Source organism: Xiphophorus maculatus, chromosome 1, assembly GCF_002775205.1.
Source record: "Xiphophorus maculatus strain JP 163 A chromosome 1, X_maculatus-5.0-male, whole genome shotgun sequence".
Taxonomy (NCBI): Eukaryota; Metazoa; Chordata; class Actinopteri; order Cyprinodontiformes; family Poeciliidae; genus Xiphophorus; species Xiphophorus maculatus.
The window spans coordinates 11,889,125-11,907,312 of record NC_036443.1 but is presented as its reverse complement, the minus strand read 5'-3'; the positions used below and the strand labels follow the sequence as shown (position 1 = coordinate 11,907,312).

Genomic DNA, 18,188 nt, shown 5'->3' with positions numbered 1-18,188 from the left:
AGTCTATTGAGCACACATTAGATTGAGGAAATTGGTCAGCACCAACTGTAGGAAGATTACGGCCAGCCTTTTCTCTGCGTCAGCTGATATTTTACTAAATTTGTGTGTTGCAGCTATACTTAAAAGAGTGTTTTTCTAAGAGGGGATTATTAAACAGCTCCATTGAATTTGACTGGTTGCACAGATTTGAATTGATCAGTTTTCTCTAATATGCAGAGGGTCAAAATCATGCATGCACTCTAAAATATATCATTGCTTCTCCTAAACCAAAATATTGATGGGGATGTACAGTATGTATACATTGGAGCCTGTATGTATAATTTCTTGAAAAAATTTATAATACGTGATAATAGTGATTAAAAGTCTATTGAATTTCTTTGTTGTATAATTATCCCGGCACAGAAAAGGAGCAGCTCAAATAAATAATTCAGGACGTAAATTGATATTGATATTCTTTCCTAAGATAAGTGAACTACAGCTGAAAAACTCAATGAGGGATTTTTCACCCTCAGAACATGCATAGTCAGTGTTATAAATATTTTTTGTGTGCACAGATTTATATGTAAATATCTGTTTCATTAACTGTCAGCATGTTTCATCAGTCTGGGGAAAGATGGATTTTTTTTCTCCCCTTTTCTTGTACCTTGAATGCACCATTTACATACTTAATGGGTCCTGCAGTGTACATTACTGTGTCATAAGCATATGCACAAATATTTATGCATGCTCAATAGAACCTTGTGGGGCAGATTATAAAAGAAAAAAAAACACATTTCAGTCAGAGATGTGAGATTTAAACATGTTTAGCTTTATTTGATGTTGGATGTTTGAAAATTTTCCACCCCTTCAAGAATACTTTCCTAGCAGAGATCACTACTAACAGAGGCTTTACAAACTGTCGCCAAGTTCTTGTGTATCTGGGTTACTTATTTATTCAACCACTTGTTGCTTCTCTTCTTGCACTCATGCCACACCCTGTCGTCCATTTCCAGCTCCCAGTCAAGCCCCAGTTAAGATCATGTGGAACACTTCCAACTCCAAAGTCATTCTGAGGTGGGACCAGGTACACGCCTTGGAGAACGAGTCCGAAGTCACGGGATACAAGGTAAAAAGTGGAGAGTTTCACATTGTGCTGTAAAGAGGCCCCACCTAGGAGGAATCACAGTCAAGATTAAGAGTGCATAGTTTTATACAGACCTATAGTCTACTTAAGACTATAAGTCTACATTTACATCACTACATTTACATCACTTTTAAGACTATTAGTGTGTTGTGTAGTTGCATTAGCCTGTAAATACCTTTATGTTCTTCAAAACAGCATCACTAGAAAACAACTGAAACAAATCATTATGTAACTGTTTAAAGAGATGGGGAATGTTTCCTAGATTCGTAATATTAACAATAGCTGGTATGTTTAGGTGGTTGTTTTTCCTTTCTAAATGCTCCACGTTAGTAATATATGATTTTCATTTTTAGCCATGAGTTTTCTCCTTCTTACATCCTTACACAGAACATTAAACTCTCATGTTAAAGAAATCTTCAGCTGATCTAATAGCGTCCTTTAATACATTACATACGTTGACCTCACTGGGGCACAAAAGCAAGGAAACTCAAGAGACTCAAGTGGCATTTCAAAAGGCAACATCTGAACTCAAGCAGCAAAAGGTTATGCACAAAAAAATCAGCCCTGCACAAGCTAAGCACAGGAAAATACAGCTGTAAACCTTTAGAAAAACAACGGGAGAATTTTTTTTTTGAATGATTATTGGATGCTTAAAGTCTGGCGAACAACCACGGTGACATAAGTGGGGTTAGAAACGGCAGACATGGGGAGCAGCAGTGGGAGGCAGGGGTTGGCGTGAGGCCAGAGCAGGCAGGAATAGATAAGACCGAGACATAGTAGCAAGAGCTAGAAAGACAAGACAGATAAGTATTTCATGATAAAGCAAGAAACCAGAAAATATTTATGACTAAAAGGATTTATGCTCATCTTCACTTCAAAATATTGATGTACAATACGAAATATTGTCTACTCTAAAGCCCCAGCATTTTGTAAGCATAGAATAAATAAGAAAAGTGTTTTCTTTTCAAGGTAACCCAGGGGAGTAATTTATTATATATGATAAACACATTAGCATTTAAGTATTGCAGTTTGTTTGCTTAACTGTGGAATATGTAATGTTGTAGAAAATGACACCTCCATAAGGATTCAATGAAGCATTTTATGCAGAGTGAATAGGGAGCAGGGGAGTGATTTTACATAAAGAAAAAAGTTGCTAATCAAGGAATCTGATAGAAAAGCAAGAATTCACCCACAGCGGACTTTAGACATTATTATAAGATGTGACATAGACTGGAGAAAACTAAAGATATGCACTTACTGTGATAACAATAAGAATAGAACAGAGAAATGACACGAACAAACTTGAACAAAATTAAGTAACCAGAAGGCAGACTAAGGAGGAAAACTATTTATCAATATCCCAATTAAAATGTGACAAACATTATTTTTATCTCGGAGTTTTGATCACATATAAATTCCCGAAATCCACTTTGTAATCTGTACAAACTTCCTAGGTCTAAAATGAGAAATTTCTATCAGCCTAGGATTCTTAAGGCATTTCATCATCAATATTAGCTTATGAAAAAGCACTAAGATGATGAAGAATTGACATTTATTAATCAATTCAGAATTATCTATATCTGCAAGTGAGTGGATTAAAAAAATTGTTTTCATTCCCCACCCGTGACAGTTCTGTTCTTGGTTAAATATCTTTCAGTTTAATTTGCTTAGCACCAAATTACAACAACAACAAGAAAATGTTAAAGTTTATTACAATACCTACTCCTAAATAAATAATATTCAGGAGTAGAATCCAAGTTGTTCAAACTAATTTCAGGTTTATTACTAAATTCTTTTTAGTAAAATACGATCATATTGTCACCAGCAACTGCATACAGTCCAGCTCAATATTAATGATGGCAGACTACTATCAAAGCCCGTAGTTAAAAGCCAGTTCCAAAGAGTTACTCACGTTGCAGCAATCCTGGGTGTTGACCAAGCATATGGTGACAGTGGAAAGGAACTGTCTTTTAACAAGAAGAGTCCTCCAGCAGGAGGGAAACTGACTTATATATGTATATTGTTGAATGTCGATGATCCAGATAGCGTTTTATCACAATAAGGAGTTCCTCTACAGTAAGCCGAGCCCAGCGGGTGGTAAAACTGAGAAAGCCTCCGTAGCACAAGCAGTAATTACAAAGTCCGGATTAATGAACTGTCATAAGACTGCATCTTCACAGCTTCACCGAAGAGGCCATTGCAAATGTTTGCAGTGTACGATTGAGAGACTTGTTTAAATCTGATTACTAGACATTAATATAACCCCTTTATTTGATGCCAAGTGCCTGGAATGACGTGAAGCCATGACACACACATTTAAACGCTGTTTCCTATAGGTGATGTACAGCCAGGACAAACACAGCCGCCCTAGCGTGGTGGAGACCAACAACACCTCCTTGGAGTTGTCACTCCCAACCAACCAAGACTATGTCATCCAAATTAAACCTTTCAGCGAGGGAGGGGAGGGCATCAGCAGTCGCCAGATTACCATTCCCAAAGTCGAAGGTAGGACAGCGATCACAATAAAAGTCTCTTTAAAATGCATGTTTATACTATTATTAATATATGAATTCAAATTACTGTGGTCGTGCTTTGGTTTCTAGGGATTTTCTATTTTATGTTTTTCTCGTCTGCTGCTCTGTAGCTTATTATTCTCTGTTTTTACACAGAAAGACAGTGACTGAATAATTTCATTGATGAAAGTGTGAACATCCCCTAAAACTCTCTAAACACATCCCACAGTTGCATTTAATTGATAAATTACTTCATGCTTCTATATGAGTCATTTTTCACAGTAAATCCTGCTAAATGGTTTTGTTTTTTTATCAAAACTTTTTTTTTTCTCACACAGTAGCCGTTAAAATTGTAGCGTTTCCACACATGATCAAGTAGCAGACTGGTCTCCATCGTGCACTTAAAACTGAAAGTGGATGTTTGCTTTTCATCCAAACTGTCTGTTGCTTCGCTAGTGTCATTTCTTCAAGCTTTTCCACGGTCTTCATGAACGCGCTTGGTGTGCTACTGCCATCTAGTGACACATAGGTGTACTCATACCAAACAGTTCAAATAACTGTACAGGAAACGTCTTGATTTGATTTTTTTTTTTTAGATACAACACTTTTGTACATTATAGAAACAAACCTTTGGTTTTGTTTAATTCTTATCTGATTCTGTATTCCAGGATCCATAGCGACGGGAGCAGCTCCGAAGTCCTTGGGATTTTCAGCGGTGAGCCTTGGAGCTGCAGTTCTCACAGGCAGAATGCTGCTATGACAAACATCCAGAAATTACAGCTTCTTATTCAGAGTGGAAGGACAGCAGGTCAGAGACGACACAAGGCCTAAAGCCTCATTTCCTCCGGCTCCCTTCTCCACCCTACCATGTCTCTCCTCTCTGGCCCACAAAAGGTCTTCTTTGTGAGGAAGATCCTTTTCTTCACTTTTCTAAAGTGGTTGCTGAAAGGAAGCGCCGCTTTCAGAATTTGCTTTTATGAAACCGAAAGGGACGCCTTGACTTGACTGACTCTAGCCTTTTTTGAAGACAAGTTTTTCTCATCTACTTTCTAACTAGTGGATATTCTTGTATGTTTTTCACCGTGGAGGATAAATTAGGACATGTACATGCTTTCCCAAAGGAATTGTGCGGGTTATTTTCTAAAAGGAGTTATTTAGTGTGTGTACCACTGAGCTTTTCCTTCAGAAAACGGAACTGAGAGTGGAGGCGACCTACATCGCTTACTTGCTTATCTAAAGTGGAGATTTACTTAAGCTTGATTGGAGGTAAGAAGTCTTTCACTTTGAGAGGAAATGATCATCCCATTAAATGGAATTTAAAAAATGGGGATTAAGCTTCACTGCTTTAAGACAAGACAGAATTTGGGACCTTTCTGTTCTTTCCTGCTTCGATTCCTAACATTAGAAGTTGCCATAAAACTGACTGGAACCAAAGTGGCTGCCACAGTGCAGCTATACCTGCTGCATCGTGGGGAAAGGCAGCCTGTACTCACGTTGCTTAATTTCTATCAAGCAGCTGGCTTGTGTAAATGATAAATGTCCCATCTTGCTCCATCATCAGTGTATAACCAAGACATACATGTATGAAATCCTCAGGTCCCAAATGAGCCTTAAGTCTTATGATTACCATCCGACTTATCATTCAGGACTACGTTTGTTTTTGTTTATCCACCTTGTATCTTAGCTCTCTCTGAATCATATCTTTGAATGTTTCAAACTTGGGGGGGAAAATTAAATGCTTTTTGTCGTCTTTCTGTCCTGATGAGCATTGTTATACAATAGGTGGTCCTGTTTTCTGACTTTTCTAGCATAGTTTATATCAAAACCAGTTCAGTGTTTTACTGTCGGTTGGTCAGTGTGCGTGTGTCTTGCGCACACACACGGTTTGAAAGGATCAGTCTGCTTTGAATAAAGATCATGTCATTTTCCTCATTTCTGTCCCCGTTGTAACGTTGGGCCAAATGTTCCTTAAATTAAAGTGTTGCCTTTCTTTTCGCTCATGCGGTTAAGCTTTTGACACCCTTTTGCATCACTTCTACATCTCTACCTTTTGCCTTCTGAAATATTACACTAACATAAAAATGTCCTTTGTTGACCTAAAAGTCACTCCATTTAGCTCATGAATGTAGTTTTTCAACAAAGTAGTGCTTATATAATGTGGATGGAAAATGATGGATGGCTTTCAAAATGTTATTTTTTTTTACAATTTAAAATTTGAAAGTACGATGGCACTGAGACATTTGCCTTCAGGCCCCTTTATTCTAATACCCTGGAATCAAATACAGTACAAGTAATTTCCTTCAGATGCCACTGAATTAGTAGTGATGCATTACAGTTGTACTAAAACAAAAAATCAACTGGAATGTCCCCCCAAAGTCAAATTTCCCATTGGGAAAGCGGGAGTAACTCCAACTTCTTCCAGTTAAAAACATGCAAGGCTGACTTTGCATTTCAATATGGCCGCTCCTCACATCAGCATTTGTAAGTTGTGGTGGAAACATGTTTAGTACAAGACAGACATGCAAGTCCATCTATGATCAATGTTGCATGTAGCACCTGCAACTCCAAACTGAACAAATTAAAAGTGGTGTTTGCTTATAGAAAGTAAAACTTAAAAATATGTTCATAAGAGGTACTGTAAACAATGTCTACAGGCATTGACATGCTGTTGAAAATTTTCAACTATGTTAGCTGGAATGGTGTTATCTTGGGTGTGACGTCAAACCCAACCCCGATTTCCGGGGAAACTGGAATGCAGCATAAGAGTGCAACTACAAGCAAATTGATAGCTCTTTAAAATTAAGAAATTTAGATTCACTTTCTTCCATTGCAATTGCAAATTTAAGCATAAAGGAAAGAGCCGCTACACATATAATAAACAGGACTCATCTTCAGCTTTCTTTCAGTCTTTATTTGTTTTTTGGATGAAGCACAATGTACAGCAAAGACACAGCACCAAGCAATGGAGAGCAGCAGAGCAGAGGAAACGGAGCGGAGACACGGAGTTAATCAGACACGACTTTCCCAAGCTGTGTCTTCCTGAATATCAAACTTCCACCCTCTTTTCAGCCTATTCTGCTCAGTCTGTCCCAACAGGCTGCTCCGAACAGGATTTGGATTACGCAGAACGTTAATGTTAATGGTGAGAAGTATTTCAGCTGGGTTCACTTAGTGTTGATGCAAAGCTCAATACTTTTAGGTAACTGGTGCCCCCTAGTGCACATCCTGCCCACAGTCATTCACTAACATACTTCACGTCTTCTACAATCCACCAAATGGCACCAAAAGAACAGCACGAGGGATAAAAAAAAAAGGCTGCATTTCTATTTCCTTCAACCCTCCAGCTGGACTCTGCCGTATCATGTTTTTTTTTGTTTTGTTTTTTACTCTTAAAAAATGCAGAATCGAAATCTGAAACACAACAGAAGTTACACCACACATGTGAACATTGTAAAGTTTAGTGTTTGAAAGCAAAAATCATCAGTAGTGCATTCATAAACCTGACATGACAATGTGTTGCATTGTCTTATTTTTAATTTGCTGAATGTATTTTCTTTCCTCCATGGTGCATAAATTTGATTGAAATAGGAGTTTGGCAAACAAGCATAAATTGTATTCATTAATTGTTTTTTCCACATCTTAAAGACAGCATACTTAAAGGGAAACCTTGTCATGCCAAGTTTATGTATTTGTCTCTCTGGCACTTCTGCAATTAAAAGGAGATCATTTATAAAAAAGTTTTTTTTTTGTTTTTTTTAATACAAAACCGGCATTTGTACAATTTTACTGCTATCTCAATTGGCACTAACGTTCACGTACTAAATCCCACACAGCTAAAGGTTCAGAGATGTTTCTCCTACACTGTATTCTACTTATGACGGCGTACTTTACATGACACATCAGAAGAGTTCAGATGCATAATACCATGTAAGCAAAACAGTTTGGAAGAAGAACAAAGTATTGTTGCAAGTCAGTAACAAAAAGAACAGTGCAACAAAATGTGGGCCTGCAAAACTTCTGACCTTCCTTAAAGATTTAAATAAAAAAAAAATGAACTGATATGTTTAGATATCTTGTGCAGCACCATCAAAATGAGATGCAAATGGATTAAAAAGTGAAAAGGCTCAACCATAATGATTCAATTTCACTGAGTTTTCAGTTATAGAGTAGAACAGATTTTCCCGTTCCTTCACAAGAAGAATAATTGTGAATATTTGAGCCTAAATCTTTATGATCTGTCAGTTTGCTTCCATCATAATCCTCCTTCTGCATCAACATCCATTTTATAGTCTTATTACAATCCAGTAATGCAAGAAATTATATCATGCAGATATTATCTCAAATACTACTTTTACCGATGCAGCTGTGTTTTGAGTCTACTCTATGAGCTTTACCACACAAAACAGCCAAAGTGGCTTTTACATCCAGATGGACTGTGAAAGCTTATCTAAAGGCAGGGAGAGGAGAGAAACTTGGGCTCAATCTAAAGCATCGTTACTTCTTCACACTGTTCTGAATCAATCCAACAGCTACACTGTGCAACAGCAGCTCCTGCAGCATGTGTGCATACTTGCCACCCACACGTCAAGTTAAAAAACACGCGGAAAATAAGTCGGTTGAAAAAGACAAAGGGACTTAAAGTGATCAGGCAGAGACAAGAATGTCCTTTAATCAACGCGTGATCATCATCGTTCAGTCAAAGAAGTCGTTTTCTCCTTCAATCGAAGCAGAAGTGGAGAAGTGACAACTTTTCAGGAAATTATTCAGAAACCTTTTCTGAAATTGTTATTGGCTACTTCATAGATCTACAAATAAACAAATTCAGTTCCAAACACATTAGCATTACTAAATTGTCGATCACCAAGATATTCCCAAATTTTGTTCTATGAAATCTGAAGTATGAGATCAGATTATTCCACAGTGATTCATTTAACAGAAATCCTCAAACTATAACTTCCTTTAAGGAATACTCAACTAAGCGTTTTGAACATTAAGGTCCTGAGAGGTTTTGCAGGGGAATTTGGTTGGATCATGACTTTAATTGTTCATCGTGTTTTGGTTTTTTGTTGGGCAGGTTTGCAGGCGGATCATCGTCTGAAGAGCGTGAATCATACAGCATTTTTGCAGCTTGACTGTGAGTGGCTCCTTAGATCAAAATGAGAGGAAATGCTTCAATGGAAATCTAAAAGTTTAAAAGGTCCATTTCACCATTGTACAAGCGGATCTCTGTCCGGAGCCCTGCTGACAGTCATCTTATGTAGTAGGGATGGTGTGAGTGGCGTCTTCAGCTCAGGTACTGACAGCTCTGGTCCACACGGGGGCACTCTTGCTCCAGTAAAACGAGACTGAGGATGAGACGAGCCACAATCACAACCTTTCAAGACAGAGGCATCAGTCAGAGCCAAGACAGCAGCTGTACCTATGTGGTGCCATGTCGATCCTCAGCGGATGGTTCGGTTTCCCTAATGACGACCGCCTTGGTCACCTGCATGTCTGGATGCTGCTGCTTGGCTTCCTGTATTGCAATAGCCAGAGCCTACAAGGACAGGAGGAGCCTCGTGAGACGCTCAGGACGATAAAGATTTTCAGCTTCAGTTCAAAATACATTTAAAGTTTATATGAAAAACATAGGCAGTGACGGAATGCACACTTTGTTTCAGCTGTTTATTAGTCATTTTAAAGAAGATATTATTGTCATAACATTTTAAGCAAAGCCTAGTCACACCACAGTTAGCATGCAACAACGCATTTACTTACTAAAACACCATAATTAATTTAATTAATTTTGAGAAAACTCCATTACATGTAGAAGTTGCAATGAGCATTTAAGTGCAATTAATATGCACATTAATTAGTAACTTATTAATGTTTTTTATATTTTATCTCGTTTCCCCACAATAAATAAAATGTTGCCACTTTCTATTCAAGACTTCCTCTTCCAAATTTAGCTGAAATAATAAATTGTAATTGCTTTTAAGACATGGGTACATTTAAAAACTCTTTATGGAGAATTTGATCATCTTTCAGTTTATTTTCCCTACATTTTTTTTCTGACCACTTTGAACTGTGTTTCAAGTCTAACCTATCCACAGATCACAAGTCTTTCCTTCTTTTATTTAACTCTTTCCTGTCTCACCTGCTCTTGGTCCACGTCATCATCTCCAGTGATTATAATCCTCTTTTCAATCCTCGTCTCAGAGTATCCACCTTTCACCGTCTGCAACACAGAGTTGGCGCTCGGTAGATGAGTAGCAGATAAAGGTCTTTCAACAAATGCGAGATGATTGCATGTGTTTTGTTTTTGTTTTTTTTTCTACCTCCGTACCTTTGAGACATGAGTGGTTGCTGAGGTAACGTTTTCAGCGACAAGGATAGGCGAACCAGCCGACTCTCTTCCAAACCCGCTTCTGTGCACCTGATAAAGCAAAACGCAAATTACTAGATAGTTAGCACAATACTATTAAAATTTCTGTCCCATTTGCTAACGACTTTCCAGCGAAATGGGCATTATTAGCCTCTGAGTCATTTGTCTATAGCTAAGTAGCCAAACGCATATTAAAATTACAGCTGTATTCAAATAACAGCAAATTATTTTCCTAAATGGCAAAACAAACAAGCCCAAAAGCCCAGCAGTCATAACATGCATGTGCTAATTCTGTTATTGAAACTTTATTTCAAAGGAGTGTATTAGAAATAACAGAGTGGTGTTCAGCGAGGTTGTTAATTCCAGTGGTGCATATTTATGGACAAAGGTAACAAATATTAATGTTTATCATTAATACATTCCTTTGAAACCTAAATAGAAATGCTCTAAGACACTTCGGTCAGATGTCTAACACAAAGCTGCCTCATCCTATTCGTCTGCTGTGCCCTTCATATTTTCTAGACAGAGGCGTGTCATTCTTTCACTTAGTGAAGTGTCAGGAATCAGGATTCCTGTCATGGAGCCAGGCTTCTACAGCTACATTACACTTGATTCTCCCCAAAGTCCTTCAGGTCATTTCTCCTAACAGTATGGTAGCATTGGAGATAAATATTGGTTCTGCATTGGAGACCCCTTTCTGAACCCTGGTCAGAATGAACACTGTTTAGTTGGGATGATGGTGGCGACAAAGAGAGGGTTGATTCGCTCCTCCAAAAGAATTTGAGTGCTCTACCTGAGTTACCACCCTAACCCTGAGTTAGGGTGGCTTTAAGGAAGATAACTTTTAGAAAAATGTGTTTGTTGCATATTCATTTAAACAGTCACCATGTCCTGACTTTTAATATGGGATATAATTTGTGCAAAAATCTAGGTCCTATGTCTCCTCCCTGTGGTCCTCCAGTCATCTGCAGAAATACACCGCTCCCGGTCAGTAACAATCAATCAGAGCCAGGAGGAATGTCTTGGCGCTCGTGTACACACTGCTCACACCCTCTCCCTTGCTCTCTGCTGCACAACATCTCCTCCCCCCACTGCGGAGCCTGCCATGAATATTAGTTTGCGTCTCTACCATTAGCGCAGCTGCTGCAAACCGGCAACCTTGAGCTTGTATGTGCTGGGGGAAGGTGTGAGCAGCACATACACAATTGTGTTTGACAGCATTAAGACCTTCCTCCTGGCTCTGATGGTTGCTTCTGACCAGAAACAGTGCATTTCTGCAGATGGCAATAGCAGGACATTGAGGAGTCAGAGGAGCACAGAAAACCAGTCTCCCGTTATGCTGTCAGAGTGTTGTGACAATTTTAATAAATATGCAACAAATGTATATATATATTTTTATAAACGTTACCTACTGCAGCTTTAATAGAGTCCCCCCTGCTGAGGCGCCTCTGATGTTTGGAACAGAAGCCCTAAAGGCAGCTGGAGCTGCAGCAGGGTATTCAGTTCTCATCTTACTCAACTAATAATTCACTATTTTATAATGACAAAATGTAAACAGGTTTGTATGCTTTCACAAAGTGCTTCTGGAGTAATAATAAATACAAATATTTCCAAAACATCACAAGACACCATAAAAAATCAACTCTTTCCAGCACAAGACAAGCTGCCTGTGTGGACTCCAAGTCTGGTTTGCTTCCATAATGATGAAAAAAGTTGTTAGAGCAGTTTTTGTTCTAATATCCCCTCTGTTGTGTGTATAAGGTGCATATGTTTTAATTGGGCTGTCATTGAAATAGATTAAGGTCAACATTTGCTTTTGTTTCAGTGTTTCTGGTATGTAAGAGATGTTGGATGTTAAAATAAAGCCTCTATCCATTCATGTCTGTCATCTTTTGAAGTGATTGGACAAAGAAATGACAGCAGGTTTAACAGTCAAGGTCCTGTTTATACTCACTGGAGATACGCTTTGTCTCATAGAGTAAGAAACCTCGCTTAGCGACGTGATGCCATGATCCTGGAACAGAGACCGAATCAGTGTTACGTGTTTTGCTCAAAACAGCTAACTTTACATTTCAAGCTCTGATTGTATCAAAACACCATGAGCCCAACCTGATCTGTGAACTCCACTATGGTGGTGGTGAGCTCTGACCCGTTGGGCTGAGTCTCTGTCCTGGTGTCGGTCTTTCTCACTGTTGGGGTGGGCATGACATCACTGGCCTCTCTGCTCAGAGGCGCTACTGTAGGGAGGCGACTGGCTTCTTTGTGCAACTGATCTCTATCCACTGATGATGACACTGGCACTGACCTCTTTGGTTTTTTAGGCACAACAGGCTTGCAAAAAAAAAAAAAAAAAAAACAGATTTGGTTTGGTTCTACTTGTACAAAAAGCACCTCAGTAATCTTTTGATTCTCAAATATTTAAAATGCTGAGGATTCTTAAAGAATTTTATTGAAACAATGTGAAAGGAGTACAATATTTAATGCATAAAGCTTCTGAAAAGTCTACCTGGCCGTCAGGTCTTTTGACATCTTGTCGGACTTCTGGTCGGCTCTCTGGTCTGACCTCGGGTCGAACTTCTGGTCGGACCTCTTCAGCTTGAATAAGTTTGGCTGGAGGGCTGCCACTAGCTCCTCTGGTGAGAGGAGCGGACACTAACGGAGGCGGTGGTTCAGGGGGGCCTTGCTGCTGGAGCAAATCGATCCCGAAGCGCAGCCCCCCGTCGGGTGAAAGATCCCTCTCTCCCAACTCTGACATACCCCTGGAGAACTCCTCCATGCCCGTTTGCAGATCTGTAAGGACGGTGAAATCTACTTCAGCCTCAAGGCTGGAGGTTGAGCTAACAGTGATGCTGGAACACTTGCGCTCGATGCCCAGGTGGGTTTCCTTCAGGTAGAGGATGTCCTGGTCCTGGTCATCCTCAGATACAGAGCCTAGGCGTCTCTCCCATGGTTCTTTCTATAGAGATAAACAAAAAATAAATAAAAGACATTAAAATCATCTGAAAGTTTGGATGTGTTCTTTGAAAACCTAAAAAAGCAACCTCATGTGAACAATCTCATCAGGCCATCCCATAAGTAGTCATAAATTTTATTTCTGACTAGTTGGTTTTATTTTTGTGCTTCTTTTCTTACGAGCAAGCATCACCTAAATCTCACCATAATGTATATAAAGGAATCTAATCGTTTTCCCCTTACCAGCAAAGTATATTCTACCCTTTATAATAATGGTGAGTGTTGGAGAGACTTTATTGACTGCAGTAGCTGCTGATATGTCTGTGTCGCATGACCTGTTCTGTGCCTGTGTTTGATATCCAGTTAGCAGAGGTAGTCATTAAATTTTGAGACATTGAAAGCAAAGCGCTACACTAATGAAGCCAGTGTACAATTTCTATATGTACTAATAGCACTCAAAAAAGTTCAAAAAGCAATTATCAGGACAGAAAGATAACACGCTAACGTGTTTATTAAAGCTTATTTGCACTTTAACAAACTAAGACCTTGGTCCTATTGACCGTTTTCATTTAGTTTGTCGAAGCTTTACGTGTCGAGTCAGAAATATGTCATGTTTCAGCCCACATAAATCACACAATGTACTTGTTTTAATCGTGTATCAGAGTGACTTAATATGCCTATTCTTAAAGGACATGGAAAAAAACTGCAAAAAAAATTAAATCAAGACATCATTTTTGTGCTGGTTTGATTAAAACTCACAAACGGTTCTTTTAAAGCGTGAACATTCTCGCCTAACATATGGCCAAATAAATCAAAGTGCTGAACTCACTGAACTTTCGCTGAAATGCTCCTCGTGGATGGCAGGGGTCGGGGGCGTGTCCTAGAGAGTAGAAACACAAACAATAAGCAAAACATTAAAACAAGACTGGTAATGGAAGTGTTTAAGCACATCATAAAGGGAAGTTAAAGAAAGCTGGAAAATTATTTTTTTTAATCAGGCTCCACATGAATCCCAGCTTATATAGTAACAGGTAGAATTTCTAGTAAATAATGTGACTTTTTTTTTTTTAAATTCATTGCTCTCAAGTAAGCTTTCATAGCGCTGGATGCAGGGTACAGGTGAGTTCCTTTTCATTAAATGAACACACAACTCCTTAAATGTACATCTGATAATTTAGAAAGTAGAGCTGCTGTCAGAAGCATGCACTTGAAGTATCATTCAGTGGATTACGTCAACAAAAATGATCGCAAGTGCAATGGTAATGCCATGCACTGAGGGCTGATTAAAAAACAAAGAAAAGAATTCCCTTTCAGGGGAGATGTATTCATATTTGGAAATGCAGCATATGAATACCCCAGCCCTGAGGCGGCTTGGCAGTTCTGCAGGATATTACTTTTAATAACCTTTTTTTTCCAGTCTTTTTTTCTTGCTGCTACAGAGGTGCCAAGGTAACTTCAGATGCTCAAAGCTTTTTTTATTTTTTGCAAAAAAGGGATTTAAATTATGTGAAAATAGGCTCTAAGAAAAAAAAAGGGTGAAAAGGTCTTGCATTCCTTGCAACAACGACCTCCTTCACTTTGTGAGGATGTTGGAAGGAGAGACTATGTGTTAAGTTGACAGAGTTAAGGACGCCTGAAGCTTAAGCAATATGAGCTTTGCTTAAAGGCCCACAGCGTTCTCAAACGGCCGAGCAGATGTGAAGCTCTGCAGAAGAAACGGGGAGGAGGGTGGAGGGGCGAAAGCAAAATGCTCCTGATCCCATGGACGTGAACTGAGGCAGTCAATGGTACGATGCGCAGGGACGTGAACTTTTGCTTTCTCATTAGCAGCCACATGACTTTTGAAGGATTATGCGTGTGTGATGTTATTTGTATTCAGATGATTAGAAAACAAGATCTGAAAACCACACTGGCTGAAGCTCATGCAATGCTTTAGTTTCCGATGATGGATAAACAGGCTGGAAGGAACTGGCGGTTTACCGGTTGCTTTCTCTTGGCCGTTTCTTGGCTGGTGGTCCGGTAGTGGATGTGGCTGCTGTCGATGTTTGGTCTGTCTCGAGACCAGTGTGTTTTCAGAGGGAGGGTGCGAGGGGGAGCGGTGGGAAATTTGGAACTAAACTCTAAGATGTTTGGAAAATTGTCCTCATGTAGAGAACTCCCTCTCGTCCCCGCTGAATCTCTGCAGTCCTTCAGCTCCTTCTGTGATAACAACTCGCTCGTCGTCTGATGGGGAACTTGGGTTTGCCGATACATCTCTAAAGACTGCAGCACAGTGGCATCATCGTGTCTCCTTCCTGATTCGTAGGGCAATTTATTCATCTGTCCATTCCCAGCAGCACAAAATGTGCTTTTGTAAGACTGGCTTTGAGTTTGAGGATTTACAACTTTGTTCTCCTTATTCAAAGACTTCTTTGATCTTTGCGGTTTGAGCGGAGCTATTTTGGTGACTTCTGAATGCGAGTTCACAGTTTTGTTGCCATCCTTCTCCTCTGATTTGGGGCTCAGGTCTTTCGTTTTCCGAGCATCACTGTGCCTTGTGCCACTCTCACTTTTAGGTCTGTCGCCCTTAGGGAGATAATCCACAGTTGCAAGAGATTCAAAGGGTTTGTTTTTCTCTCTCTCTGTGTCTTTGTTCATGTCATTCATCATCTTGTCAGGTGGAGAGCCATATCCATTTTCATGAAGCATATTTCTCACTAACGCAAAATCGTGATGGCCGTTAGTTGCGTCCTCCATCTTGTTCATATCTCTCCGTCCTGCTGAGTCAGTTATAGATGTTCCCAGCTTAGTAGTTAAAGATTCCCTGGATGTTTGGCAATTGTTTGTAATTGCTTCAGGCCCTGATGAGGTCTCACTTTTTTCTGCATTGAAGTAAGAATCCATTGTGGTCTCATAACCATCCTGCTTCTCAATCAATTTGGCATCACCGGTTGCCTAAATTGACAGAGTAGACAGTTTGTATTAGCCTAAAAATGAATTTTCTATTAGTAATCCCTCTTTAACCCCAAGTTTCAAGTTCTGTGCAAAATTTCAAGTTACCCAAATGAGAATAATAGAAGCATGGTCTATAAAACTATTACCTAATATTTCTCTACATCAAGCTCCCAAATAAGTGTAACCATTGTAATTTGAAAATCAATTTATTAGAATAAGGGTCGCAATAACCTAAAGAACCTGAACATTATGCAAAGTAATTGGTTTTTACACAATGTTTATTTTCCCACTGGACTGGGTTTATCATGAAGAAAAAAAATGTTTCAAGTTTAAAGATTTCCCTCATTTTCATTTATTCACTTTAATTTTGATTGAGGTAATATTTCTTTTGATATTATAAGAAACAGCATGGCCTGACACCCTCACCAATATATTTGTGTTTCATTCATATGGTATATATCAAGAGATGTGGCTGTAGAAAATTATTACAGCGCCACATGTATGTGTCAGAGTTATTCTAGTAGTCACAGTGAAATCTTTACCAATACCCCGGCTGCCATGGAGTTTTGTGAACTACAAAAATGAATTTTTGCCCCAAGACTTAAGAAACTTATAAACTGTACAATAGCAGTGGTGGCCAAACCCTAAAAGAACTCAGTGTGAGGCTGCAATGCTCAAACACTCTGCACTAATGAAGATTTACTCACCATAGCCTGCTGAATCCTTAAGGTGGCTGACACAGCAGGGACTTGGTGATTAATTCAGCAAATACTTAATTAACCACTTACAGGCATTCAAAATCTTTACAAGGAACTTTATTAAAAGAAGACAGACATTTGGTTTCAATTTAAAATGTCTAATCCAGCAAAATACTATGAGTGAAGACAATCGACAATATTTAAATTAAACTTAGTTGAATCAGTGCCACATAAACTGGCACAGCCACATCAATTGTGACAGTTTTGGACATTTACACCTGCAATTAATGTGAACAGATGACTTTTGTGAGTTGATTGAAGATCACATGATTAAGAAATAAAAGGCGTACAGTGAGTGCTAAGAGTAGGAAGTGAGTCTTACCGTTTTCCGTTCCGGGGTTCCTACAGGAGGAGTTTCTGAAGGCAGCCGCTTCTCTCTTGGCACCTTCTTGGTGTTCGGTTGCTTCAAAGCTCTCTTCAGCTCGTTGATGCTGGCCTGGTGTTTCTGCAGGACGTCCTCTGGCTTATCCAGAAACTGCTGCTCGGACAGCAAAGGACAACATGAACAGTAATTAACCCAGCTTGCTAGAAATGTAAACACAGTTAGCATGTCTAAACTCGGCTAAATATATTTGATTTGTTAAAAAAAAAACAATAAAAAAAAGAACCTCCATTTTCTCAACTCAAGCATTAATTTTATATCATGTATAAAACGACAGAGGTCGTTGCATCATGTTCTTCAAGAAATATGCAAACTATATGAATTTGATACAGGACCAATGACTGATACGGTTTCACTATGTACCATTGCAGACTAAATAAAATCCACTTAGAGGGATTGTTGTTTGAGTTTTGAGTCAAAGTGAGTTTATAAGTTTTAATATAGCAGCCATAAAAGTAAACATATTTAGCAATTGAAAAGATAAGTTGTTATCTCTGCTACACAAAGCAGCAGCTAAATGAGTTCTAAAAAAATCCAATATATGTCTATAATTCAACATAAGAACTCTTCAACTCGCAAACATCTGAAACTGAACCATTATTACGATTTAAAGTGATGCATTAAACAACTACGTGCACCACAGCAATACAGCTTTAAATTGGATTTCCTTTTATTTTGCTGTGTTCTGACAAGTGAAAGATGCAGACGTAAACTCGTCAACACAGAACTCCCGACGACGTTCATACACAGCACATGCCAGAAATAAGAGGACGAGCAGTACCTCCTGTTTGGGCCGAAGGTGCACCACATCCTTGTCCGATAGATGAGGTGGGAAGGGGGGGTGCAAGCGAGGAAGGTGGAGTGAGAGGTTTTAGGGGCAAAGCAGCAGAGTTTGAGGGGCGACGTGTGGGAACAGATGTGTGCAGAGACAAAGAGGTAAAATGCAGCAGGTGAGAGAAAACAGGCAAACGGGCAGCCAAAGTGACAGACAGAAACAGCTGGCACCATCTGGCAGCACAGAGAGGACTTCTGACTCGAGACTATTAAGCTGAATAATGTTCTGCCAAGAAGACAGGGACAATCCATTTCAGTGTCAGCCAAATGATAATTAATGCAGTCGCTTATTGATTCGAGTGTTTGAGAGAGGATTATTCCTGTGCTT

The 18,188-nt window shown here is 39.2% G+C and overlaps 2 protein-coding genes across 7 annotated transcripts in view; one reads left to right on the top strand and one right to left on the bottom strand.

Annotated features, from left to right (window-relative positions):
* The window catches only part of LOC102220967 (contactin-4-like), a 91,841-nt gene extending 84,881 nt beyond the window's left edge, over nt 1-6,960 (top strand). For both annotated transcript variants that reach the window (XM_023337692.1, XM_023337683.1), the window contains exons 21-23: nt 993-1,105; nt 3,460-3,628; nt 4,305-6,960. In XM_023337692.1, coding sequence (XP_023193460.1) covers nt 993-1,105; nt 3,460-3,628; nt 4,305-4,396 — 374 coding nt within the window. In that variant the 3' untranslated portion in view covers nt 4,397-6,960. The remainder of the gene's footprint in view (nt 1-992; nt 1,106-3,459; nt 3,629-4,304) is intronic.
* Nucleotides 6,527-18,188, bottom strand: part of LOC102220705 (band 4.1-like protein 1) — a 45,456-nt gene continuing 33,794 nt past the window's right edge. For 2 of the 5 annotated variants that reach the window (XM_023337670.1, XM_023337657.1), the window contains 11 exons: nt 17,808-17,837; nt 16,967-17,122; nt 14,933-15,886; nt 13,782-13,832; nt 12,507-12,956; nt 12,110-12,331; nt 11,955-12,014; nt 9,962-10,051; nt 9,773-9,853; nt 9,056-9,172; nt 6,527-8,981 (listed from right to left, as the gene is read on the bottom strand). In XM_023337670.1, coding sequence (XP_023193438.1) covers nt 9,056-9,172; nt 9,773-9,853; nt 9,962-10,051; nt 11,955-12,014; nt 12,110-12,331; nt 12,507-12,956; nt 13,782-13,832; nt 14,933-15,886; nt 16,967-17,122; nt 17,808-17,837 — 2,211 coding nt within the window. In that variant the 3' untranslated portion in view covers nt 6,527-8,981. The remainder of the gene's footprint in view (nt 8,982-9,055; nt 9,173-9,772; nt 9,854-9,961; nt 10,052-11,954; nt 12,015-12,109; nt 12,332-12,506; nt 12,957-13,781; nt 13,833-14,932; nt 15,887-16,966; nt 17,123-17,807; nt 17,838-18,188) is intronic. The other 3 variants (XM_023337662.1, XM_023337658.1, XM_005808935.2) reach the window with 2 other exon arrangements.